The sequence below is a fragment of the Xiphophorus hellerii genome, chromosome 15 (assembly GCF_003331165.1).
Source record: "Xiphophorus hellerii strain 12219 chromosome 15, Xiphophorus_hellerii-4.1, whole genome shotgun sequence".
In the NCBI taxonomy this organism is placed as follows: domain Eukaryota; kingdom Metazoa; phylum Chordata; class Actinopteri; order Cyprinodontiformes; family Poeciliidae; genus Xiphophorus; species Xiphophorus hellerii.
Window position 1 is genome coordinate 9,990,455 of NC_045686.1, and position 25,258 is coordinate 10,015,712.

General features: G+C 36.9%; 5 protein-coding genes across 11 annotated transcripts in view; 2 read left to right on the forward strand and 3 right to left on the reverse strand.

Annotated features, from left to right (window-relative positions):
- Positions 1–256: 256 nt before the first annotated feature.
- bpnt1 (bisphosphate nucleotidase 1) lies at positions 257–4,446 on the reverse strand. Of its 2 annotated transcripts, XM_032585343.1 has the most exons (10): positions 4,162–4,446; positions 3,371–3,515; positions 3,142–3,246; positions 2,946–3,053; positions 2,774–2,822; positions 2,396–2,473; positions 2,186–2,277; positions 1,907–2,104; positions 1,699–1,804; positions 257–1,599 (listed from the first exon to the last, which is right to left on the reverse strand). In XM_032585343.1, exons 2-10 carry the CDS (start codon positions 3,488–3,490, stop codon positions 1,448–1,450), a joined length of 1,008 nt encoding a protein of 335 aa, XP_032441234.1. In that variant the 5' UTR covers positions 3,491–3,515; positions 4,162–4,446; the 3' UTR covers positions 257–1,447. The 2 variants fall into 2 exon arrangements, with proteins under 2 accessions (XP_032441234.1, XP_032441235.1); XM_032585344.1 differs by lacking the exon at positions 2,396–2,473.
- A 917-nt stretch (positions 4,447–5,363) lies between these two features.
- On the reverse strand, positions 5,364–7,493 carry saysd1 (SAYSVFN motif domain containing 1). Its single transcript, XM_032585345.1, has 2 exons — positions 7,231–7,493; positions 5,364–6,273 (listed from the first exon to the last, which is right to left on the reverse strand). The coding sequence occupies exons 1-2, from the start codon at positions 7,462–7,464 to the stop codon at positions 5,950–5,952; spliced, it is 558 nt and encodes a 185-aa protein (XP_032441236.1). The 5' UTR covers positions 7,465–7,493; the 3' UTR covers positions 5,364–5,949.
- Positions 7,494–7,499: 6 nt separating this feature from the next.
- On the forward strand, positions 7,500–11,819 carry grcc10 (gene rich cluster, C10 gene). 2 transcript variants are annotated; one of them, XM_032585347.1, is made up of 4 exons: positions 7,500–7,610; positions 8,092–8,148; positions 9,150–9,326; positions 11,373–11,819. In XM_032585347.1, the coding sequence occupies exons 2-4, from the start codon at positions 8,097–8,099 to the stop codon at positions 11,510–11,512; spliced, it is 369 nt and encodes a 122-aa protein (XP_032441238.1). In that variant the 5' UTR covers positions 7,500–7,610; positions 8,092–8,096; the 3' UTR covers positions 11,513–11,819. The 2 variants fall into 2 exon arrangements, with proteins under 2 accessions (XP_032441238.1, XP_032441237.1); XM_032585346.1 differs by lacking the exon at positions 7,500–7,610 and adding an exon at positions 7,646–7,753.
- Positions 11,820–11,843: 24 nt separating this feature from the next.
- Positions 11,844–21,088, reverse strand: LOC116734159 (cytospin-B-like). The gene is made up of 12 exons (XM_032585342.1): positions 20,569–21,088; positions 19,593–19,714; positions 17,523–17,966; positions 16,586–16,659; positions 14,984–15,510; positions 14,820–14,907; positions 14,626–14,701; positions 14,237–14,273; positions 13,444–13,540; positions 13,222–13,338; positions 12,923–12,982; positions 11,844–12,604 (listed from the first exon to the last, which is right to left on the reverse strand). Exons 2-12 carry the CDS (start codon positions 19,639–19,641, stop codon positions 12,515–12,517), a joined length of 1,659 nt encoding a protein of 552 aa, XP_032441233.1. The 5' UTR covers positions 19,642–19,714; positions 20,569–21,088; the 3' UTR covers positions 11,844–12,514.
- A 2,753-nt stretch (positions 21,089–23,841) lies between these two features.
- The window catches only part of dlgap2b (discs, large (Drosophila) homolog-associated protein 2b), a 105,359-nt gene continuing 103,942 nt past the window's right edge, over positions 23,842–25,258 (forward strand). For 3 of the 5 annotated variants that reach the window (XM_032585006.1, XM_032585007.1, XM_032585010.1), the window contains exon 1: positions 23,844–25,131. In XM_032585006.1, coding sequence (XP_032440897.1) covers positions 25,014–25,131 — 118 coding nt within the window. In that variant the 5' untranslated portion in view covers positions 23,844–25,013. Of the gene's footprint in view, positions 25,132–25,258 lie in introns of all 5 variants that reach the window. The other 2 variants (XM_032585012.1, XM_032585008.1) reach the window with 2 other exon arrangements.

Here is a 25,258-nt window from a genome sequence, read left to right on the forward strand (position 1 = left end):
TGACTGAAAACACAAGAAAACACACCAACAGTCTTTTGTTAAAATCAGTTTTTTATTTGGCGTTTATGACAAATAAGAGGAAAACAAACATTTGTGTAAATTTGTTAGAAAAATGACTAACTATATTTAGTAGGTTTGTTTTACCTTCTTATATCTTATGGGTTTTACCTGATTAAAATACAAAATATATTCCTAAATGTAATCAAGTATTTGTCTATTTTAAACAGGTGTCATAAAAGGCTCACAAACTGATGAATTCTCACAAAAACTTTGTATTCATATTTACAAAAAAGGCAACAATCAAATATTTGCAAGTTTTAAGGAGTTATTTTGGCACCTTTCATGACTTTGCTGTTTATTAAAATGTTAGATTAAAATCATTAAGTCTGTTAATATTTTAAATTTGAATCTTTTTCCTCTACATGTTGCTGCGGTTCCTATAATTTATTTGGAAAGCAGCAGTTGGTGAATGTTTTCTGCAACCAAATACAGCAAAAACATATTACAAAAATATATTTCTTTCAGACAATAATGCCATCAGAGCAAAAAAAAGTTTCAGTCACAGGGGTTAAATCTGTATGTTTTGTTTCTATGTCCAACTAACATTCCATTGAAATTATGTTGAGGGAAAAAAAGCTTCTTTTTTTTTCAGCTTGTAAAATTGTGTCGCTAAGCCAATTTTTGGAAAGAGGCTGAGTTCAGTTTCACCAGCAGTAATCAGATTTTACAGGTCTGATTATTGCCAGACCTGTAAAATCAAGAAATTTTACAGAGAGAAAACTATTTCTCTCAAATAAAAGACTGAAAAATCTCAAAAAGCAATACAACATGCCAAGATCTACAGAAATTCAAGAGGACATGTCGAACAAAGTCACTGACATCAATCAGGCTAGAACGGGTTACAAAGGCAATGAGAGTCCAGTGAACCACAGTGAAAGGAATTATCCACAAATGGAGAAAACATGGAATACTGTTGAATGTTCACAGGAGTGATGAGCCTACAAAGATTACTCCAACAACTGTTCATCCAACCCAGAACAACACCTAAAGCCCCGCAAACCACACTTGTAAAAAAATAATAGAGACTGAACAAAAACGGGCTGTATGGGAGAGTCTTAATGCTAAAATACTAAGACTTTACCAAAATTCCTTCACCACAATATAAAAGATAAATTGCCAAATTACTGCAAACATATGATGGAAGTTCTTGCTATAACTGTTCCACAAACAGCTGTTGGAACCAGCTACTTTTTCACTTAGGGCCAGATTGGTTTGATGGATAGCTTTTACTGGCGAGACTATATAGTGAATATGATTTAAATAATGATACTTGTCAAAAAGAATGAGATTATTGCAACAATAACAAGTACTAAACAGTGTCATAGCAATTAAAAACACAAAGAAAGACCAAGACCATCTCTACCCCAGAGGCACATCATGACTGAACTCAATCTGACCTCAGCGCTTGCAGCACAGACTGTGGCACTCTGCTGACGTAGTAATCATGGTTGCGTAGTGTAGCAAGAACCCCAGCAGAGTTCATATGCTTTACGTCTGCATTATAATGGTAAGGATTCCCAAACATGTCAGTCAGTTTTCCTGCATGAGGAAAAACAAAAAAGTTGATATCATTTCACCTTAAGAGTCAATCTGGCGAAAGATGCACCTTTTTTCATTCCTTAAATTTAAGAGTTTTACCTCCGACGGCATGCAGGATTGCCTCAGGACCGCATGTATCCCATTTCTTGCAGCCTGGACTGGCAAACACATAAGCAGATGCTTTCCCTTCAATAAGCTGGATTATCTGCAAAATGTGGAGTCAGTTAACAGGAGTACTTAAAATACAGCCCACATCTAAACGTTTTATTAGTGTAGGAAAAGCACTTTGGCTCCAAATCCACCTCACCTTGTTTCCAGCACCCCCGACTCTTATAACGTTGTGAGGTTCCATGGCGTTCACGCAGTCTGTTACCGTCTTGTTGCTATGGGAACGGGTGGTGGTGACAATTCGCTTATCGGCTGGAACTTCCTGCAGCTGGAACCCGAAGGCGCCCAATCCGAGAACTCCCCACATTGTTCTCCCTAAAGCAGCTCCTGATCCAAGCTGGAGAGAAAACCGTCAAAATAACTTACTGATGATGTCTTTTCAAGCAAAGCTGTGGATAATTTATAGTTTGGTTTGAACCTGGTAATTGTAGAATGGCTGGTTGATGACACCTGCAATTGCTCTGCCTCCATATGCAATGCCGATGAGAACTGTCACATTGTCCAGGAGCCCTAAGTCCAGAATAGGAGGAATGTTATTTGAAGAAAATAAGATATTCTATCACCCTTTCTATCATTGGCAAATAATTCTGACGTCGCCATTAAAAGTCCACTGTCTACACTGCCGTACGGATAGCTGTGCTGTGAGTCTTGTCCAACTCTTTGTGTGGTTTCTGGTCAACAGCTTGTAGATGGAGACAACTTGAGGCTGAAGACAGCAAAGAGAGGACAAGAAAGAGGACGATAGGAGAAAAGCCCAAGGACGCACAAAAGAAGGAACACAAACACTGTAAAAGTGATGGAGAAGCAAGGAAAGAAAACCAAAAACCAGCCAACAAACTGGTGCACAAAGACTAATCTGCAACAAAAACAAACATGAAATCCATGCTGTGAGGTTAAGTTTAGGTGCAAGCTGTGGTTCTATTTATTTGCTATCTATCATTGCAAGCTGTATCATATTATTAAGAAAACTGAAAGCTCAAGTTGAGAGCACGGATTTTACACTTACCTTCAGTGTATTCTTTGGTGCCATCAAGGGGATCAACCCAAACAACTAGCTGAGATTAACACAAACATATTCCAATTAAGCCTGTTCACACTTAAGGAGAAGGCTTTCAAATGTATGCACAATAATAATAATAATCATAAAAGGATGTCATTATTTATTTGTTTGTAGTTACCTCTTCTTCTTTTAGTGCTTCATACTCTTTTGGACAGCTCTTCTGAAGGATTTCCTCTGCCTGGCCATTCTCAATCATATCCTCCTGGACCTCCTCACATGGAAGATCCTGTAATCAGGTAATTAACAGACATTTTGAGGTGCTGATTTCGTTTGATCAGTGCATGTTTTCTAAATGAAGCTGCGCATCCAGTTACCTCCTCTCCAATGATGGTGACCTTGGGGAAACGTCTAGACAGTGAAGCACAGATGCTTTTCTGTGCAAGTCGGTCCGCGAGCGTCTGCAGATCGTTGGCTCCTGTCTGTGCAAAAGGTGCAAATATATATTCAACATAAATGCTTAAAATGAATTCATTTCTGCTAAAAAAAAAAAAAAACATGCTTTCTCTCTACTGATCTGACTTTAAAAAGTAAATACAGACACACCTTTTCAACAATGCCAAGATCTCCACTGTGAAGCACCTTCCTTACTATGGCCCCGGCCTTTTCAGCCACTGAATAGGCGGACGCCACCAGCCGCATAACCACAGCAGGATTACCAGACATTTTTAAGTAGTTGATCGTTAGAAAACTGTAAGGAAAGTGAGATCAGGCATATTCTGAATAGTTATGGTTGATATTTGAATATTCTATCATGAAAAACTGAAACAGCTATACCACAGAAGTAATGGCAAAAATTTATTTAAAAAAACTAATAGTTAAGTTTTTGGTTGTGCAATATTGGTTATTGCACAACCAATAAAGAGGTAAAGAAACCTTAGCATCTAACAAACAGACATTTATTACATATCAAAAGTCAGTAAATTTGGCAAGCCCATGCAAACAAACACCACATAACTGCTTGTAATTATTTTCTCTGTTGAACATTGATCCTGCTCTAATAAATATTTATCTATACAACTGCTTGTTCTCTGAAGGCAATATCTCTAACCATACAGATATGGCCATTACCTAACAAATAGGATTGTACTGTTTGCACTTATGCAAACAATACGACCAAATGAACCAAATATGTGTTACATGCTGGTGCTTGTATCAGCACTACAAACCATTTTTCATGCGTTAATTTTAGATATTTAGATTAGACGGTTAATCTGGGATTCTAGATCTGTTAGTTCAGTTAACTGGTTAACCATGTAAACCAGTTATCTGCTATCAGTGACAGTTACTAGCTTACATTCGAGAAATACCAAATTGGAAACGGGGTCATTACTTACTGGTGAAGAAAATAGAAGTAGTTGCCGCGACACAATTTTATGGATGTATCAGATCTTTGACTGGAAACGGACAGTTAACTGTACTTTGAGTCTCCCTGCAATGCAACAGCTTAATATGAACTACGTTAGACCAGGGGGAGGCCTTTAACAAGCTTTAAAAAAGTTAACTATTGTAACTAACTATATTGCAAATCTTTCAGTAACGCATTTTTCAAGTGAAAGGTAAACATGTACTTGTAGAACTGCGTTTGGACCAACGCGGAAGTAGATAGGAGTGAACCATCTTCTTCTTCCTCTTATTGCGGTCTTTAATGACACCTGGCAAACATTACGGTACTTTACCGCCACCAACTGGTAAGGAGTGCTGATCAGAACGAGCATCGTTTTTTTAACTGCACATCTCAGAGCTTGGGTTTTATCTTTTTGTTCCACAAATTATGAAATAGTAATACGCTTCCAATACACCGTGTGGTGAATTGCACAGGTTTATTTTTTGCAGCTGTAAAATCTAAAATCAGGGCTAAAATCTCTTTTCAAACTCTAAACATCTCAAATCTGGACTTAAATACAGATTATTTAAAGCAAAACATAAATTGAAGTTTAATCACCACAGGGATCATTTTAAAATCCTCACCTCACAACAAGGTCCAGATTCTAAAAACTGTGAAATTCACCTTTTTTTTTTTTATTATTTGTAATAGAAAATATATATGGGTTATAAGTTTGCAACCAAAAAATAGGTAGGACAAATATTGAAGTCAGGGAAATAACCAAAAATTGATGCCATTAAATTACATGTTCTTCATACATTTGAAAGCAATGTGTGTGTCATGAAATGATTGCAACATTGGTATTTCTTCCTGACAGATAAGTATATCTCTTATTTCTTTTTTAAAAAATCTACCAAATACAGTAAAAATTAAACTGTGCTTAAAAAAAAGTTTTAAAAAAAAGTCAAAAGAATGTGATCGTTTTTCACTTTCTGGACAACAGTGTGTAAATTAGCAAAAAAAAAAAAATATATATCAATTGGTTTAGAAATTTCTTTTTGTTCATCTTCCAGATCAGGCAATAAGCAGTAAAATCTGGAAACGGAAACATTTTTTCATACCTTTTCATATTTTTTGAGATAGTAAAGCATCACTGTCAGACCTAATCAGGGTCTAGCATTTAGCATTTGTATAAGACTTATTTAAGGTCGGTGAGGTTGAAAAGAATAATTTATTGATGGATAGGACACATAATTTCCCAGGGTGCAGAGATCAATTCTTCAATAATTCATCGTCTTCTTTTACAAAAATATAGTGCATATCCATGTTTGAAAATAAAACAACAAAAAACAATTTATTTTCCTCCAAACTTGACATGTTTACATTGAAATGTCTGCACATTGAGACCAAAGTGGAACCAAAGTCAAACTTCTAGTTTGAGAGCACAAACTTGGGCAAATAAAACTGATTGTAAATTAAAACAAACAGAACTAAAAACAAATTGTGGTCCAAAAAAAAAGAAGAGTAGCCCCCAAATTATCCCTGGCATTTAGGGAAGTTTCAGCAATCAAGGTAATTAATGTTTGAAAGGCAAACAGTGAAAAGACCAATGTAGATAAAGGTTTTATATACATTTACATCTGAGGTTCCTAAAATGTTGCAGCATAGAAGGGAACAAAATAATAAGAATGCCAGCGTTAATTTAATGTGCAATAGATACATAAGAAATACAGTTCATAATTCTTTTTCCAAACAAGAAAGAAAATTATGCCTTTCAGTTATGGAAGTGACAAGCACTTTATCTGTTGGCCAGAGGTCTGTAGCCCATCTCCCCCTCCAGCTGCTCAGCAGTGAGTGAGCCAAGGAGAGGCTGACAGTCTGGGTTGAAGACAGAGTAAGCACTCAGTTCTCCTGGCTTTCTAGGTTCTGGGCTGCGCAGTCCTTCATAGAGCCAGTAGAACAGGGAGATGACGAAGAAAGGCAGTCCAAATTCCAGTTCAACAAAAAGACCCAGCAGAACCAGCCACAGCAGCACTTTGAGCAGCATAATGTTGGAGAGGACCAGCTGTCTTGAAGCAAACCATCGTCCCAGAGTACTGTCTAGCAGCCAGTCCCTACAGTCCTGCAGGACACATGACAGAAAGTCAGCAGCTCCCAGGATTACAGAATATAAGCTGATTGAAAACATCGTACAGTAGTATACAAATACTAAGATGAATATTATTTTAATTGTTTACACATATGCCACAAACAGTGTTATGTACTTTTAAACTTGAAGTTTTTCTTATACAGTCACATAAACACAAAATGATTTCCATTTATGTTCTAGAGCAACATAAAGTTGGTCACTTGTGCAAAAGTGTAGAATTGTGAAGAGGAAAGAATAGGATCTGTGGAAAAACTTTAAAATTGATTATTTACAAAACCTCTCCATTTAACCTGACTGAGGTTACAATAGAAAAAAATGAAGAATTTCAGCCTGCAGGCATGTGATTCTGATAGAAATACACTGCCAACAGACTTGAAACAGAAAATGAAACAAAAGGTGTCTAAGGTTTGTTGAATACCAATGACATTTTATAGGTTTTCAAGTGTAAATGTTCTTAAAACCATGTAGAATTTTCTTTCCATTCCACTTATGCACCGATTTTTGTTTGTTTATTAGATAAAGCAACAACTAAAATATTCAAAAAACAAGGCATATGTTGAAAAAGTTTAAGAGGTGTAAATACTTTTGCGTAATAGTATACCTGAATACAACTGGAAGACTAAGACAATGACAGGGAATTCATAGAAGTTGTTAAGATATTATTTATGAAACATATATCCTGGGTTCAGGTTTTTAAAGAAATAGATCTTTACGTCTATCTTTAATGTGACATATATTTTTGAATGATTCTGACGTTGTATTTTATATGCAGATTTAAAATAATATTTGCATATTTACTTACACCTGCAGAAACCTTTAGAATGCAACTAATCTATTGTAATTCGGACTGAGTTAGACGCATTTTTTGAACAATTCTCATTTAAATCAATATTCACTGTGCTAATTTGTTTGCATATAGTGATCTTTTACCCTGTTTTTAGAGCTGCTGATTGCAGCTTGGCTGGCTTCTGGCTCCTTTGGTTGATGACTGCTGTCAGGCTGAACAGCAGGCCCTCCTCCTCCTCTCTGTTCTCCGGGCTGAGGAGCAGCAGGTTCGGACGTTTTCATGCCTTTTTCCGCCTGTCTTCGGGCTCTAAACTCTGCGAGCTTCTGCTCCATATGCGTAACTCCCAGTTCAACGTGGAAAAGCAGCTTCTTCACCATAAACTGGGAAGAACACCTCTTCGTCTCGTCACTAGAATGATGAGATAAATTTTAAAAAAAGGCACAAAAAACTCAAATTCAAACGCCTGACTGTCTTCCAACTTCAGAAACGAATCGTGATTTCACCAGGTTGCAAGCTTTTCGAGGTATGTTTACGTATTACGTTGACATGTGCCATAAAACGGAGGTCCTGTCGCTAACTGTCGTAAATTTGTTGGTTTAGGTCAATTTACGATATTTCCTTAGGGTTGTTTGATGCTAGCTTTCAGGGCTGGTGTTTTCATCAGTGGTGAGAACGTGCATCTTAAATGTTTCTTATTTTTAGATTACTCCGTTTTATGAACGTATATATTTGTCGTTGTTTTCTGTTGCCGTTGCTTAAGATTCTGTTAGATGAGTTAATATTATAACTTAGAAATAATGTCGATTCACCAATACACATAGTATTCTTTAAGCAAAGTGTCTTTTTACGCGTTTTGTCGTAATATTTGTACATTGGTCTCGTTTTCTTGACTAGGACGATTAAGAAGCGCTACATTTAACTCTTTGTAGTTCGCCAGTTCTGAACAGAGATGACATATTTGTAGTAACCTGGTTGTTATTGTGTTTTGTCCCTTTCCACGGTAGACATCATGGCTTCGGCTCCAGCCCAACAACCCACACTGACCGCTGAACAAACCAGAGGTGAGAGGAACATTTTCCTCCTTGTTTGACTTTTTCCTTCAACGCAGCAAACAAAATAGTTTAAAAGAGGCTAGATAAGCAGTCAGCGCTCTCTTTAGTCATCAATCCTGTATATTTTCCTAAGCTTCCCAATGATTGAAGATTTATTAACATAATCAATCGTCTGCAGAAATAAATATACAGTATGATTAAAAATGTTGCTCCTGCGTCACTAGAATGCCCTCTCCGCATGGAGTTTGCATGTTTTACGAAAGTATTCACTCCCTTGGATGTTTTAGCTTCTTTATTGTTTTGCAAATAAATCAAGAGCAACGAAATTTAGCGTTTTTGAAAAAACAAATCAATTAAAAATATGTAACATAAAATAAGCGACTGCACAAATAACCCCTGTCCCCCAAGCCCTTCAGGTTAGTATTTAGTAGCTGAATGAGTCTTTTCAAGTCCAACCTGTAAACCTGGAAGGAATAAGCAGGTATAAAAGATGAATGAATAGTTCTGCTGCTGCTGCTGATCCAACATATGGTTACCTGCACTTGCTTAATCCTCACAGAAAGGTTGCAAACCTGGACTCTTGTCTAGTTCAAGCAGTTAAAGCAGAGCAGGCCGAGGATTGAATGCTTTTAGATCATAATGCCATGATAAACATGCAACTAACCCCATCTTTTATATCACTTTTCCCTTCATATTATAGTAGATAACAGAGCAAAACTTAGAGTTGCTAATTAACTTAACTTTGTTTTTTAGTATTTCATAATGCATCTCAAAATGATTCCCTAGTTCTAACTAGTCAAAATCATGTCCACAACTATAGATTCATCTGCTCCTTTATGATGACAGAAAACAAAATTAACCTTGTAGCCTGAGGTTTAGAGTAAATCGAATAAGGTAGTTATATAAATTTTAGTCTGTCAGGTAGTTACCGATCGAGGCAGTTGTGGAGGTATTCATTTGTGCTTTGGAAAGTTTGCAAAGTAACCACAGATGCTCGTTTTGTTCTGCAGTGGTGCTGAGTGAAGTGATCCAGGCCTTTTCAGTGCCAGAGAACGCTGTGCGAATGGAGGAGGCTCGGGAGAGCGCCTGTAACGACATGGGGAAGATGCTGCAGCTCGTGCTTCCTGTGGCCACTCAGATTCAACAGGAAGTAATCAAGGCGTATGGATTTAACAATGAAGGAGAAGGTGATGTTGATGGCTTACAATATTTAAAAGTTTTTTTGAAACAAAAACTAAGGAACAATAAGCAGTTCAATTTGTTTTGTGACCATGTTTGATTTTTTTAGATGAATTTCTACTCAGATTTTGATGACTCTACATATTTTAGCTACTAATAGCATATATTTAGTTTAAATGATCAGATAAGTTGAGTTTTTTATCAAAAAAATAAAAATAAAAAAAGGTCATACTTCCTCTTTGTGAAAATGTTCCAATATCCTACACTGTGTTCCAAATTATTATGCAAATTGGATTTAAGTGTCATAAAATTAAAAAAATTTTATTGTGCTATTAAATTTATAGATGGTAGTGTGTGTCAGGGCTCTTTGAATCACTATAATTAATTTCAGAGAGCTGGGTTGATTAGTTTGTGTAGTGAGCTTAATTAAAGGAAATGTACTTAAGAAGGATGTTCCACATTATTAAGCAGGCCACAGATTTCAAGCAATATGGGAAAGACAAAGGATCTCTGCTGACTAAAATCATCAGATAATGCAGTGCCTTATGACGAGGTACGAAAACATTAGATATTTAACAAAAACTGAAGCGTTATCGTACTGTGAAGAGATTTGTGGCTGATTCAGAACAAAGATGGGTTTGTACAGATAAAGGCATAATGAGAAAGGTTTCTGTTAGACAAATTCATCGGATTAAGAGAGCAGCTGTTAAAATGCCCGTACAAAGCAGCAAACAGTAATTTGAAGCTGCTGGTTCCTCTGGAACCTCAAGGTGGAGGATCCTCCAGAGGCTTGCGGTGCATGACTCTACTATTCAGCCACCCCTAACCAGAGCTCACAAGTAGAAACGGTCAGAGTGGGCCCAGCCGTACATGAAGATTAACAAACTAGTTCACTGATGACTGCTGTGCAACCCTGGATGGTCCAGATGGACGCAGTAGTGGATTGGTGGTGGATGGCCATAACATCCCAACACGGCTGTGATGTCAGCAAGGAGGTGGTGGAGCCATTTTTGGGCCGAAATCATGGGGAGAGAATCATTGGTCGGCCCCTTCAGAGTCCCTGAAGGTGTGAAAATGACCTCAGCAAAGTATATGGACTTTCTGACTGATCACTTTCTTTCATGGTTCAAAAAGAAGAGTTGTACCTTCCGTAGCAAAATCATCCTCATGCATGACAATGCACCATCTCATGCTGCCAGGAATACCTCTGTGTCATTGGCTGCTATGGGCACGAAAGGGGAGAAACTCATGGTGTGGTCACCATCTTCCTCTGACCTCTGACCTCAACCCTATTGAGAACCTTTAGAGTTTTCTCAAGCAGAAGATCTGAGGGTGGAATGCAGTTCATATCAGAACAGCAGCTCTGGGAAGGTATTCTGACATCCTGCAAATAAATTCAAGCAGAAACTTTCCACAAACTCACAAGTTCACTGGATGCAATAATTGTGCAGGTGATATCAAAGAAGGGGTCCTATGTTAACATGTAACTCAGTCTGTTAAGATGTTTTTGATTGAAATAGCTTTTGATTTTAGTACATGTGACCATTTAATGCTGCACATTCAAAGAATTCTTTATAATCCATAAAATGTTTAGAAAATCTGCTGTGCATAATAATTTGGAACAGAGCATTTTGAGTTTTTATTTTTGAAAAAAATGCTGTTCTCATGGGGAGCTTTGTTCAGTAAAATTTGATTTATACTGTAATAGTTCATGACTTAAATTATACTGACCATCATTTGCATTGACCATTTAAGAAAATCTGAGAAAATATCACTTGCATAATAATTTGGTGACTTGACTTTTTTTTTTTAAATGTACTTTCAAGTTTTCCAAAATTTATAGAAAACTAGTGAACATTACGTGATTAAATGAATATATGAAACAATTAACTTTGAAGAGACATGTTTTATATGTTAGAATAAATTTAGAAACAAATTAGTGCACTCTGCAATGGAATCTCACACTGCTCTACTGATACAATAATAAATGTCTCACAGATGGAAGGTTGTTTTGCATAAATGTGACTCGCGTCAATCTGCTGCATCCCTCACAGGCGTCCTTAAATTTGCCAGACTGGTGAAGATGTATGAAACCCAGGACCCAGAAATAGCAGCCATGTCTGCAAAGCTGAAGGCTCTCCTCCTGCCGCCGTTGTCAACACCACCTATAGGAGGCGCCATTCCAGCTTCATAGGATTTATTTTTGACCAGGTCAAATGCAAGAGTGCTTTCTTTCCATGCTTTGCTTCTCTGTATTATCATGTATTTAAGATCCTGTTTTTGATTTTAGGTCTAAGTTTTATACCACTAATGTTTCTTAAAAAAAAAATGGTTATATTGAAAGCATTCTTGCAAATCCTTGATTTATTTTTTGCATTGTATTTATTTGTTACATATAACACTACAACCACTTTATTCCACTGAAACATTTACTTTAATGCCATCCTTTTTTTATATAATGTCATTTGTTTTTCTGTTAAAAAATAAATGTTTTCTCTGTATTTGTGTTATTTATACAAAGGGGATAAAAAGCTGTGATAGACACTTTATTAATGCATTAAAATCATAATCACAGTTTTAAAAAGCCAAGAGGTACATTTACATTTCAGACAGTGGTAGGAGTGTTCATGGTAAAAACCTGATTTCTAGCATAAAAATTGTACTACATGTCTGATCCCACTCTGAATAGATGAAGACAGTGATTAGAGAAGAGGTGCATAATAAATAGTTAAGATAAAGTGACCTAGATGCCAATATATTCCTCCAAAAATGCTACATTGTCATAGCTAACTTGGTAATAAAGTGCTCTTTAAAGTAAATGAAGTGCATACATTGCATAAATCAATGCACCGACTGGAACACAGAAGTACCTGGTGAGCAGGTGATCATCCTGCTGCACTTCTTTCTGCGTCCTAGATCTTATTCCCCAGATCCAGTGTAGTTGCTGTGCAAGTAAAAAAAATAAAAAAGTGCTCCATGGGTGAAATGCTGTATAGTTTCTTCCACAGGGAGTCAGCAAGCACCTGCTTCTGAGTGAATGATTTGACACAAAAGAAAAAATGCCAGTTCAACACTTGTGACACATTTTAAATCCTGACAGATGAGTTCCTTGTGTGCAAGAGCACTAATTCACTAGTTCACCTCCCAATTCTTCACAAAAGGAAAATGGAAGAGTGCAAGTCACTGGATCCTGTCTTCACATTTCAAAGTGACGGAAAACGCTTTCGACATATGCCAGCACTTTCTGCCAGTCTGGCCCATCTGCCTTCAGCATCTCCTCCACTGTCTGTCAAAGTTAATGGGAAAAGACATTGCAGTCAAATAAGCTTCAGAGCTTAACAGATTAAAAAACAGTAAGTGATCTACAAGACATTTATGATTTCTATTAAGAGAAAAAGTTTATGTTAAGGAGCACCTTATCCTTTGAAAATGAGACTATTTGAAAAAAATGACTATTTGTTATAAAAAACACTACAAACCACTGACAGAACCACCTCTTGTTTCCCTAACCAAGAAATGGCTGTTTAAAGCTGATTAACATTTTAAATATCTGCATAGAACATTTGATGCATTGTTTGAAAAATATATTTTTTTAAAGTCTCACCAGTGTGGCTGGGATTCCCACGCTCTCTCCTGTCTTGAACGCAAGTTCAAGGTTTTCTTCCTGCCCAAACAATGTACATTTTACATTCAGAAGTCATTGGCTTTTACCAATATTTTGAGCACGTTAGTAATATCTTGTAAAGCCATTTAATGAAACTTGTGCATCTTCATAAGATTGCAGGTGCAGCTCTAGATCACCTTCCTGAAAACACCTTGATCTGTTTGAGTATTGGCAAAAGACCAGACTGCTTCATTCTTCCACAAAACATTCATTGTGTCTAAGGTTGTAGGTTTTTTTACCTTGTCAGTTGGAGCGAGGCTGTCATACGGGATACGAGTTGGCAAGTAGGTGTGATAAACCGCACAGAATGCCAACCCATCCTCCCAGCAGGTACTAAAATTGGTGATCTCAATATTCTGTTGCAGACCAACACACAAGAATAATTATAATCATCACAGAACAACTAAACAGATTTCATTTTCTGTCACTAGAGTATTACACTCGAGACTCTCTGCTCTAACCTTGTAACCTTGGGTACGACTTTGGCACCACCGCAGCAGAGAGTTTCTCCTGGAGCCACCATGACGCCTCAGCAAAGCACTGAAGCCATCCTGAGGTCTGAGGTCAAGACAAGAAAGTCAAAAATAAAAATAAATGCTAGTTATATCTAAATTAATGTTTACTTTCGATAACATTGTACATTAAGTTTATTAGTAGAGGCTTCTCAATAAATTAGAATATCATTGAAAAGTTATTGAACTTAGATAGTGAAGTGTGTAATGTTATTACAAAGGACTGCTTGGATTCAATATTTGTTAGGGTAGGCTATAATGTTTCAAGTTACGAAAGGACTGCATGACTGAATGCAAAATTGCTAGAGTAGTATGAAAAAGAAAAATGTGGGGTAATTACAGATATTTTTAGGACAATATAGAATAGTTTTATTGTAATTACTTGTTTTTCAAAATAGTGAAGTGATAAATATGCTGGGATATTACACTCTTGACAGTAAGGTTTATTAGCAATTACTTTTTGGAACTTATCTTGGTTGCGGATGTTGTCAGTGACTGTCTGCTGGTGTTTCCTATAATTATGTAGGCTGTAACATGTCAATACTATATTTTTGTAGAAAACCTAAATCTCTATCTATATATATATAATTTAGATTCTGATTTACTGAGTCACATAGACATATAGACCAACTCTTTAAGCTTTAGTAAGCATAGGAAGTGACATTCAGTGAGCAATTACTCATTCTTTTATATAAATGCCTCAACAGTAAAACAGCCCTCCGCAAAAAAAACTGCAGCTTACTTCACTGAATCTGAGGTTTGATCCTCCTCTTGTTTTCCTGTGAGACAAAGATGCATCAATTCCACAGCAAAAGCAAAATACAGAGAAACTGATTAGCTAGGTTTATATGGAGCCCTGCTCTTGACAGCTGAGAAAATAAGTCAGAGCTCAGGGGAATCTTCCCTGCAGAATAGAAACTTCTCTCAAGTAGAAAAAAGGGAATGGAACATTTGTGGGTTTTGCACATATATCCTTGAGTTATTTGTGTAGCTCTGAGTCAAGACAGTTTTCAACAATAATTAGATAGTGACATGTACTAGCAACATGAAATTTAAAGTGTCAGAAGCAAGATGTAACCTGTGCAACACCGGTCACGTTACAAACCTCAACACAGAAGTATTGATTCTGACCTGTATGAAAGTTAGACCAACTGTCCTGCCTCCTCAAAAGCCGGTCTGCTCTTTTCCCTTCTGTTGGCTCTTCTTTCTGGATGGATTGTAGGAGAGAATCAACAAATTTAACATAAAAAACTGTAAAAAAAAAAAAAAAAAAAAAAAAAAAAGTATTCCAATCCTGCTGGTGACACCCACTGAGAAATTTATACCTTGCATAAGGGTAATGTTGTGCTTGTGTTTTTTGAAGTCCCATTCTGATTTGAAGAATCACTTTGCAGTGGAAGACCAGACAGGCTCCTAAAGATCAAAATTATGTTTTAATTGTATGAGGCAGTTGTGGATGATCGTAATGTGAAACATCACATACACTCACCAAGACCTTTCGGACAACATCACTATCTTCCGTGGATCTCTTGGTCCACGTCCGACTTCTTTCTTTTTCTCCAGAGTGTGAATGCAGCCCTCAGCTACTCCCTTTCTAGTCAGCTCAACATTTTTTGATCCTTTTGTCTTGTCAGTATCATAAGTTTCACCATCGCCACCATTTCTAATTTCTGTTTCACCTTTGTTTTGAAGATCATTTCTAACCTCTTTATCTATCAGTTCATTTTTCAGCCTACAAACATTCCTCAGAACATCCAGCTCTGCTTGCTCCTGCTGCCGTTGCACAACGACTTCATTTAGTTTGCAGCAAACGTCTTTGTGCTCGGTTCTCAGGCTCTCCAGCGCTCGCTCGGTCTCCTGCTGCCTCCTGAGAGTGTGAGCCAGCTGCTCCTCCAGAGCTCTATGGTTCTCTTGGAGCAAACCCAGAGAGTGATCCGATTCCAGTCGCAGCCTGTCGGCCACAGACACGGCAGTCTGCAAATCCCACTGGAACTGCTGCCACTCCAACCTCTCTGTCTGGGAACAAAACAAACAGTCATCTGAAACTAAGGTTGAATATTCTTAGTGTATAAAGAGTTGTTACTTCTGGCATTTCTGTTTCTATGACAATACTCAGAAAACAGGAATGTTTCTATGAGTTTGGTTTTTTTTGGCAAGACGAGAAAAGAATTAAAATTTTTTTTATTTATATAAATGGTTTTTATTTATATAATTATTAACTAAATTCTAATCTTATACATGAACTGTAGTTCACACTATACCTTACCTTAGATAACAATAAGAGTTTGTTTAGAAATTGCCAAAAAAATTATTTTCCTTCCAGGGCAGAGCATATTACAGCAATATTCAATAAAACATAATATACATCCTGATGAGACTGGTTTGTCAGATTAGAAGTACCTTTTGAAAACAACAACTATGAAGCAAATGTTGAACACTTTTTTAAAACCCAGTTTTGAGTTTTTGAAGGACATTTGCAATAATTAAAAAATATATATCTTCCCATCAATCTTTAAAGTATTTCTAAGCCATTTACAAAAATAAAAAAATTAAAAATAGGGTGCTTGACATTCAAAACCTCCAATGCAACCCTGATTCTTCCCAGAAGACAATGTGTCTGCAAATTCACCTTGAAGCCAGACTTTCATTTGCTTGTTAAAAAAAATTATTGAAGGGCTACATGTCGTATACCAGACTCTAAAGCTCTCAGTCAGCATACTCAAGTTTGTCTTGTGTGCAAGGAGAATGAGTATTCTTAAAAAGAAAGATAGCAGCATAACTTTGCAAAGTTACATTTGACAAAGAAAAAAAAAATAAGTTAAGGTGTTGACTATATTACAAAGCACCACACTGGTGCAATCTACAGACCAAATCTTAGGATTAGCATCTGCTTCATGAAGCATGAAAGGCTAATCATTTATCTCTGTAACAAATAAATCAAAGGAAACTAAAAAAAAAAAGACAAAACAAAAAATTGCGTGTCCAAGCTTGAGACTTCTTTTCCATCATGCTCCGAAATGTAATACTGAAAGAGCATGTTTCATGTGAGTGATTGAGGTATCAGGTATCCAAAAGGTCCAGCAAAGCTTACCCTAAGTGTCTCCCTTAGCATGTCCAGCTTCTCAACAAGATCTTCCCTTTCAGTTATTAAGCGCCTCATCATTTCTGAAAAGGTGAACGAAACATGTTGAACCAAAACAGATACAGGTGTGGCTTATTGACAAATACATGTATGGTTATTCGTAATGGAAAACTTGCTTTTTTGTCCAGCTAACATACTGAAATGACTATTAAATAAAATTTAAAAAGTTTTCACATGATCATCACAATGAACTGTGAAGAAAATAGAGATGATTTCAGACTGACAGTTAAAAAAAATAAAAGAATAATACCTTTTAATGGACTTATTTTCTATGTTCCAAGAATCAGACTATGGGAACTTTTCAAATTGTGCAGGTTTAGAATCTGCTGGTGCCCTCGTAAATTTCCTTTAATAATATTCCTTTGGCTTAGACATTAGAAAGATGATGTTCTCCAATGTTGCCTTAAAATGTTTTCAACCATTTTTTAAATTGGTGATCTCAAGTTACTTCCCAAAAAATGGCTTTATTATTCCAATTCATCTTTCCAGAGGAATAGGCTGAAATGACAGTACGCAATCTGAAAATTGGTGATTGCTGATGTTTTTTTCTAAAGCTCATCAGGAACATGATTCTTTTCCCCTTCTGACTACCGTACTGTAAAGGTCATATTGGTGCAGTCGTTACCCCGTTAACAGTTTATATCTTGAACACATTTGTTAAACCTACTTGCTTGGTGCTGCATTAAAAAAAAATTTACTTTTCATTTAGGCTATTTTTTCTCATTTAAGAAACCAGTCTAATAAATTATTCCGTTAATCACAAAATTATTACATTATGACAATAGTGTAATAATTTTTAATCTTCAAGATTAATCTAGCTTGAGTTTTCAGTAAATATAGTCTTAACTATCAATTGTGAAAAGAAACAGAAAAACCAGCCCCATACCGACAGCTCCTGTGGTAATATCAGTGTTGGGGGTTAGGCCCAGTGAAGCTCTGTAATGCTCCATCAGGCTGAGTAAAACCAGGGTCATCTCCTCTCCGGCGCTCTCTGCTGCTGCCTGCAGCTCCATCCCGCTGTCTCTCTCCTGCCAGCTCTGCTCTGAAGGTAATCCTCGGGGCAAAGGCAGCGCAATCGGAACGTTTGTCTCCTGTCCGGCTGCTGCATCACTCGAGTTGATGCTCTCCACGCTGATCACTGCCCACTCCGAGGGAGCCGAGAGCTTCTGTTTCCAGTCTGCAGCTTGGGAGGGGGTGGAGGGCGTGGCGCTGGTGACTGGTGATGAAGTTTGCATCTTATCAGTCGAAGCTGCAGAGGGTGAAGCCATGGCAGCCACCTCTGCCTCAAAGGGTGAGGTAGGAGGTGTGTGGTAGAAGTCTAAAGGGGAACCTAATGACAGAGAATTAACAGTAAAACACACTTAGGTCAGAAAATGTCTGATAAGTTGCAAATATTTGCTAAGCTTTTGTCTCCTCCCTTAATCTCGATGCAGATGAGAGCAATGTCCACCGACCTGTTTACTGTCCTGGGCTGACTGATTCAGCAAAATGCATCTCCTGCCAATAACTTGGCCAGCAACAACATGTTGTCCCATGGGGCAAGAAAAAGGATACAAGATTCTCCCTGATCCTCAGCAGGAACTCTTACAGCTAATAGCAAGCATTTAGATCCATCACAAGCTTCTTGTTTACAAAAATGAAACCCTTTCATAACTATTATTGATTTCACTATGTTATTTTGATCATGAATCCTTCTATATCATTAACTGTTTAATATGATGATGAAGCTTAATTGGTTTGTTTGATGCACATCTTATCTGGTTTCTAGGGTACAAATTTTGGCAGTCTGCAGGGATCTCATTATTCCCCACATCTTCCTTCCTTGTCCTTGAAGGATTCTGCAGACTCATCTTTCCCTGGCAGCAGTGTGATATACTGTAGTCTGCTCAGTAGCTGCAGGACTGCTATTTCCCTCCTACAGCTGGAGCAAACTCCCTGCATATTGACAGCTAAGAAGAAAGGCAAGCTGAGGAACCTTAAACAGATATAAGTGAGGGATGTAACAGTGAGCTGCCAATCAAACATTCTTGACTGGAGACAAGATCTCCAAGGTAGAGTGGCACCATTTTGTGCTAATTAAATAAAATGACAGTTGGGCTGTTTTGCAATGAAGAACAAAGTAACTGTGGAAAAAGCAGATGCAATACAGATGTGGAATTCCCCAATTTAGCATTTTTAAATGTCTAGAAATGTTCCTTTGCTCATTTTTTATATACATCCTGAATGTATAAAGCGGTAATGCAGCAGAGCAGCAAGCGCAAATGTAATAGAGTCTAATATTTTAAGATACCTGCTGGGCTGCTAAATCAGGTCAAAATGAAAACATCTGGTTTTGATCTGTATGCAAATCAGGATTTTCAAATCAGGACTCTTACACAGATGAAACAAAAATGTAAGGAGGAGAAAAAGAGTCTATAAATAGTTGATGTGAAATGATGCAACTTAGTGTTTTACCTCAACCACAAGCAGCCTAAAAAAGAGAAAAATAATAAAAACAACTTATTTTTAAAGCCAAGCCAGAATTAAAGGCATGTTACTCAACCTAGTTTTGCCAAGAACCCAGAATCATTCTTCTTACTCCCTTAATTTTGTAAACATATCACGCAAATGGCATATTGAATATTGTGCAATATTTTAGCCTAGGTTGGGTCACTGTACTCAGTTCCCAAAATTAGACCAATGAGTAATACAATGGCCTTAAATAGAAAGCAGACATCTGCATTCACAAGGTCTTGATTAAAAACTAACAAAATCTTTTTGTATGGAGATGCTGCAGAGTTCAGAACCAGTCAACGTTCATAATTAAAATAAAATCTATCCATCAAATGCATCAAAAATACTTTTCATTTACTTTGCTTGTTTAAGCTCTTTGATTAATACCTTTGTAGATTTCTAACGCGTGTTATATCACTAGCTGTCCAACCACAAATACTGCTATCAAGAAAAAAATACATACCTGTATCTGTAGGGCTGTAGCTGTCCTTGTCATTGTGGTTACCCATCATTCAACCTGACTGGGTATCGGCTAAGTGTATCAAACACTGCCCTCTACTGTCCCAGGTGTCTTATGAAGCCTTGCTGTAGTTTGGACATAAGAATTAATGTACATTTTAATGAGGATGACTCACAGTAAAACATCTCCAGAAAATAAATAAAAATGAAGCTCCAAATATTTGATTTTAAATGAAACCCCTAAAAAATTTTAAAGTAGCATTTCAATTGAACAGTCACCAACTTCAGCTTTAGATAAGACTTTCTTGCAATGCTCATGGTGCACAATAATTTAGGACAGGAGTCTTCAAAAACTACTGCCCAGCAACTTTCAGATGCATCACTTCTCAGCCTTTCCCAAACTTAACGGGATTCTGATGAGGCATTAATCATTTGACTCAAATGTGTTGCCTCAGCGATGTTAAAAATTGCAGGGCAGTAGCTCTGGAGAGCTGGATAATCCCTATTTAGGATGTAATCATTTTTTCCCCCTTTTTTTTAGCCCTACATTGGTTCCCGAGTTGCATCACCCTGGGCAGAGAGCCATAATAAAAACCGCCACTGTCTGGAAAAGACAACACACTTGTGACCCTCTGGGGACTTAATGAGATATATTCAGCTCAATAAAAAAAATATTAAAAAAAGAAGCGAAACAGTTTTATTTTCAATGGTAGAGAGAGACAGCTTTAATGGAGATTCTAGGCTCGACAGCTCGGGATAACTAAACAACCCCAAACTGTTAGGAACCATGTTTCAAAATATCAACACAAAATCTGAAGCTGGTTGATGGTGACTAAAGTTTAAGGTCAACATATCTCAAAAATGTGCCGTATTTTAGTCAGTCGTTTAGTTTAGGGCATTGCAGATGCTGAATCTGTGCAGCTACCGTTTGCACAGAGCATGAAGCATTTAAAAAAAAAATTTTGTTTCATTCATCGTACCTGCTTGGCTCAGTCTGGCAGCTGGAAGCAGTCCACTTTAGTCTCAGGCTGTCCTGCGCGTTTTTTCTGCGACCCTCTCCGCCTTTTCTCCTCTGTCCCGTATCCCGAATATTCCCGGAGGACAATGAATCCCGTCAGTGAAAACACATGTGACTCAGAAAGACAGAAACGCTCGTCTCCGTCTATGACTTGAATCCAATTTCTGATATTATCCAACGCCAATGCTTCGTCTTTAAGTCCAATGCGGCAAAATAGGAAGGGGGCAGAGGAAAGAAACTGGTTGCGCAGCAGCTTTTCACCGCAAAAACAGGAATGATAACGGCAATACTTTAAAGCGATGCTTAAAAACCCCCCACCAAAATACAGCAGACCGATAATAAAAATGCTACGTGGGAGGCGACCCAAAGAAGCAGTCACACCGGCTGAATGGAGGCTAATTATTTTCTGTGAAAACCAGGTGTGGTGGCACGCGGGGAACAAGTTCTGCTGTCACGCGGCCTGCAGGTGGATTCTGTCAGATCCTGTCCCATAGCTTTAAACCACAAACACTTAAAGTAGTCTTTAATCAACAGAACTATGCTTATCCAGCCATGAAAGCTCCGACACTAATGCCTTAAACAGGGGACCAGCTTGCGAGGCGAGGCGCAAACTAAAAATAACACGACTGAATATTTGTAGAAGGAGTGGTAGATGTTTTTTCTAAGCAGCCAAGCAGCCGTGACTCTTTTTGTTGTAGCTGTTTTGTCTCCGATCATAGCCAGGTGAAAACAGAAAAAACAAGAGTGACAAGTCTTGGCACTTTATTTATGTAGCCTATCTGGAAGAGAAAATGATTTAATTGCCCTTAAATTACAACTTATTTACTATGTGTTACTCATTAAAGTAAACATAACTTTGTTTTTCTATGAGGAAAAAGTTAGGATATTAAACCCCCAGAATATAGTATTACTCTCTTTGGTTGAGTAACACTATATTCTTATATTTGTAGAGTTATTCTCATATTTGTATCTAGTTATTTGCAGACTATTTGTCTACAAATTGAAACCAATCTCATTTGAGAACAATTTCTGTGTCATCCTTGGATACATCCCATGAGAGTCAAACTTGTGCAGTCTCTTTTTGATTTTACAGCCAAGCACTTTGACATCAATATAGTAAGAAGCTGCTGTAGGTCCCATGATTACATTTTAAGGTCTTCAGAGCCTTCTTTTAGCATCTTCTAGTATGCTTTCAAGATGGACAATTAACAGAAAATGTTAAAATGTATTTTTGTTCAGAATTAATTTTGTGCATATCACTTGATGATCTCACTAGATTTAAAATTCAAGTGAAATATCTAAATACTTGAATATATATATATATATATGTATATATATATACATATATATATATATATATATACAATTGCAGAGTCTTTTAATGGGTATTCTTGTTTTTTCATGACTGTATGTGTTAAAGATGCACATATGATGGACCAGTCAATCAGCCTGAGACTGACTGGGAAACGGTTCATTTTCCATCAATCAGCCCTGATCAACAATCAAATCCTAAAAAAAACTTCTCTTCCTATTTATTAACTGAAAAAATGTATCTAATCTATACATATATAGTCCAACATCAAGGACTCTTAAGGTAAATGAATTTTTTTAAAATCTATTTTTAAAAATACACACCACCTCATTTTAAATGTTTTTCTTATTTTTGTGGAAAGTTTCGAATCACACCTGCAGTTTTTGCAGTGCCAGTTGCACAATATCAGAAAAACACAATGACAAAAATGACTTATGATAAATAAAAAAATCTATTTTGTTTGATACAAAAACTATATACCAGAAAAATAAGATAAGTTACATAGATGGATGAAAATACCAAACTCGGCTTTAGCAGAGACTAAGACAGATTTTTCTTTTTGTTTCACACTGTCACTTGATTGTTGATTGTTTTGGTCTTGTGGATTTTCATTCTATTTTAAAAAGAAAGTAAACCACATGGTTTCAAATCGATGTAGGCTTTAATGCATGCATGTAGAAGAGTATAAACAAGATTTGCAAATCACATATGGACGGAAAGCAAACTGATGACTATAATAAATAATGGAGAAGGAAAATGATGGAACATTTTAAAGTTTTTCTCTTTCTTCTATAACTTATTGAATTCTTATTTTTTATTGTGTGTTGTTTTTGGTTTTCTTTTGTCTGTATTAGTTCAATGCATTACTGTACTTAGTAATAAGATCTTGTCAACAAAGTTTTATTTTTCAGCACCACGGACAGAGCATTACACATTAAGTTAGCTGTTGCGCCCTCTTGTGTTTCGATTTTTTAATTACAGGAGTCCCCAAAATTAGAAACGCTTTTCTAGTAATTCAACAAAACATTACTACAGTTTAAACAGCATGGCACAATTTTATATACAATAAGATTCTCATGACTGTGCCGGTTGAATGTGTTATTAAACCATTTCTTAGGTTGCCAAAGCCCTGAAAAGAGGAACAGACTGATTTACATACGATGGGATATACGTGTCCAAGGAAGACCTTAATCTTAATCGCAAACATTCGACTGTGAGGCATCACAAAAATGCACAATTCGTACTTTTTAAAAAGTATTTTAACGTTTTTGTGTGTCAAAGCTGAGACAACATATTTTAATAAACCCTTATGCAGAAGCAAAACTAGATCTTAAAGTATCTGTGCCACACTAATGAGACTAGAAGTCTCAGTCTGGCCATCTCTGTGGGTACTATCTTACTCTGGCGCAGCCTGAGGTAACCCAAGCCTGGTGTTTATTTTGTGGTAAGGCTGCTAATTAGGGATGATTCAGAATGTGAACCGCTGAGTAAAAATCTCCTGATCTATGCAGCATGATTTCTCTGAATAAAGATATGCAACTGTTTTCAGCTCTCGGCTGCTTTAAGCTCTGCATTCGCATGATTCCTCAGTGACCTAAACACCTCCCTGCATTGTCTTCTCACTTTAAGCCCACTCACTTTCTATTACCATAAACATGGTCACGAAGCTTCTTAAAATACAAATTTATTCTTCTACATAACTAAGAAACAAGCTAAGAGAAACAGAACTTGATGAATCTTAAACTCAGGAAATGTTATAGCTAAGAATATGAAATATGGGGAAGGCTAGCTGGCAAAATAAATAGATGAACTCTTTATTTGAATAAAGAAATATCTAAAAAAAAAAAATCCTACTTCCTGCTTTTAATATTATTAGTGAATGAGAACAGAGTTTAGTCAAAAATAATAATAACAATTAATTTTATTAGATACAAATATCACTCTGGTCAGCTAAAAAGAAGAAACCAATTCAATAATACAGAGGCTTTTCTATACTCATGCATATGTGGAGTGTGGTATATTTTCTTGGTACAATTGGAGAACTTACATTTTTTTTAAAAATTTAAGTTCTGAGACATCTGAGATGTCAATCCAAAAAAGCACCAATTACAAGTCCAACCATTAGGTGTTCCTGAATAAGGAAGCCTATTTTCACCACTCTGATGAAAAATTAATAATTACTGCCTCATAATTAACTATGAGATAATATCATAATGAAGTGAGTTTCTTTTCCCCAGAGTGGCAGAAATGAACTTCCATTTACCTGAGAAAGTGATTTTATGAAAATATGCAGCAAAGCTTGCATGATTACTTCTTAAAAGGTACATATGCAATACAGGGTAAAGTATTTCAGTCAGTTATATTTTAAAAACATAAAACATAAAAATAAGAATTAATAGCCATCAGTCTAAAATGAAGTCTGGACATAAATTAATGCATTCCCTTATGTTAAGATAAATGTGTGATTCTTGCATTATGTGGTTTTTAAAGGAACGATTCAGATGCAACTTAATTATTTAGGTCAATGTAAAGAGGTATTAAAATTAAAATAAGAAAATAGCACAATCTGAAAATGGTCTGTTCTATTCTATTAACCCTCGAATTGATTTTTATTTTCTTCAGATATTTTTTTTATACCTTACACCAGCTTGAACACACTATTGTGTTTTTTTTTTAATCCAGCAGTTTCACTTTAAATCCTGAATATCGTGTATGTGCTTTTGCTTTTACGTCAATTGCGTTATTTTATATATAAAAAAAAAAAAAAAAAAAAAAAATCGTCACTGTCAAATCGTTTCCTTGCTTCAGGTGAGAACTTTGGTGTAACATTAAATCTGTTGACGGCAGACCAATACTTGGCCAGTATAGGCGCAGACTTTGTAAAAATGGCGTCTGATGCAGGTTGCCCAGAGACCAGCGGCAGAGCTCTTATTGACCAAAACAACATCAGTGTTTTGTAAGTCATCTCTCCAAGGGATGAAGTCTGCCGTTGCGTCGAGAGTTGCGTCGGACAGGGAAGCGCACACCAACCGCCTTCATCATTTTTGCCATCATGGGAATCTACGGCCGCACTGCTGCACAGCTCTCTAACCAACATGAATGTCTTTACGCGTTCCAGGGGACATGATCGCCGTTCGCTCGTTTATCGCCCGTTTACGATTGAAGAAGAAGAAGTGACCTTCTCTGAGGCGGAGGATGTCAGCTCTGAAAAAGGTAAGAAAAAAGGGGTTCAGAAGTACGAAGACAGGCGGAGTGTTTGTTTATGCACGAACCGAGCTTGTGACGCGGGGCTTGTTTTTCTTCTTCTTATTGGGTTCAAATCCAGGTGCTTCTGCCCTGA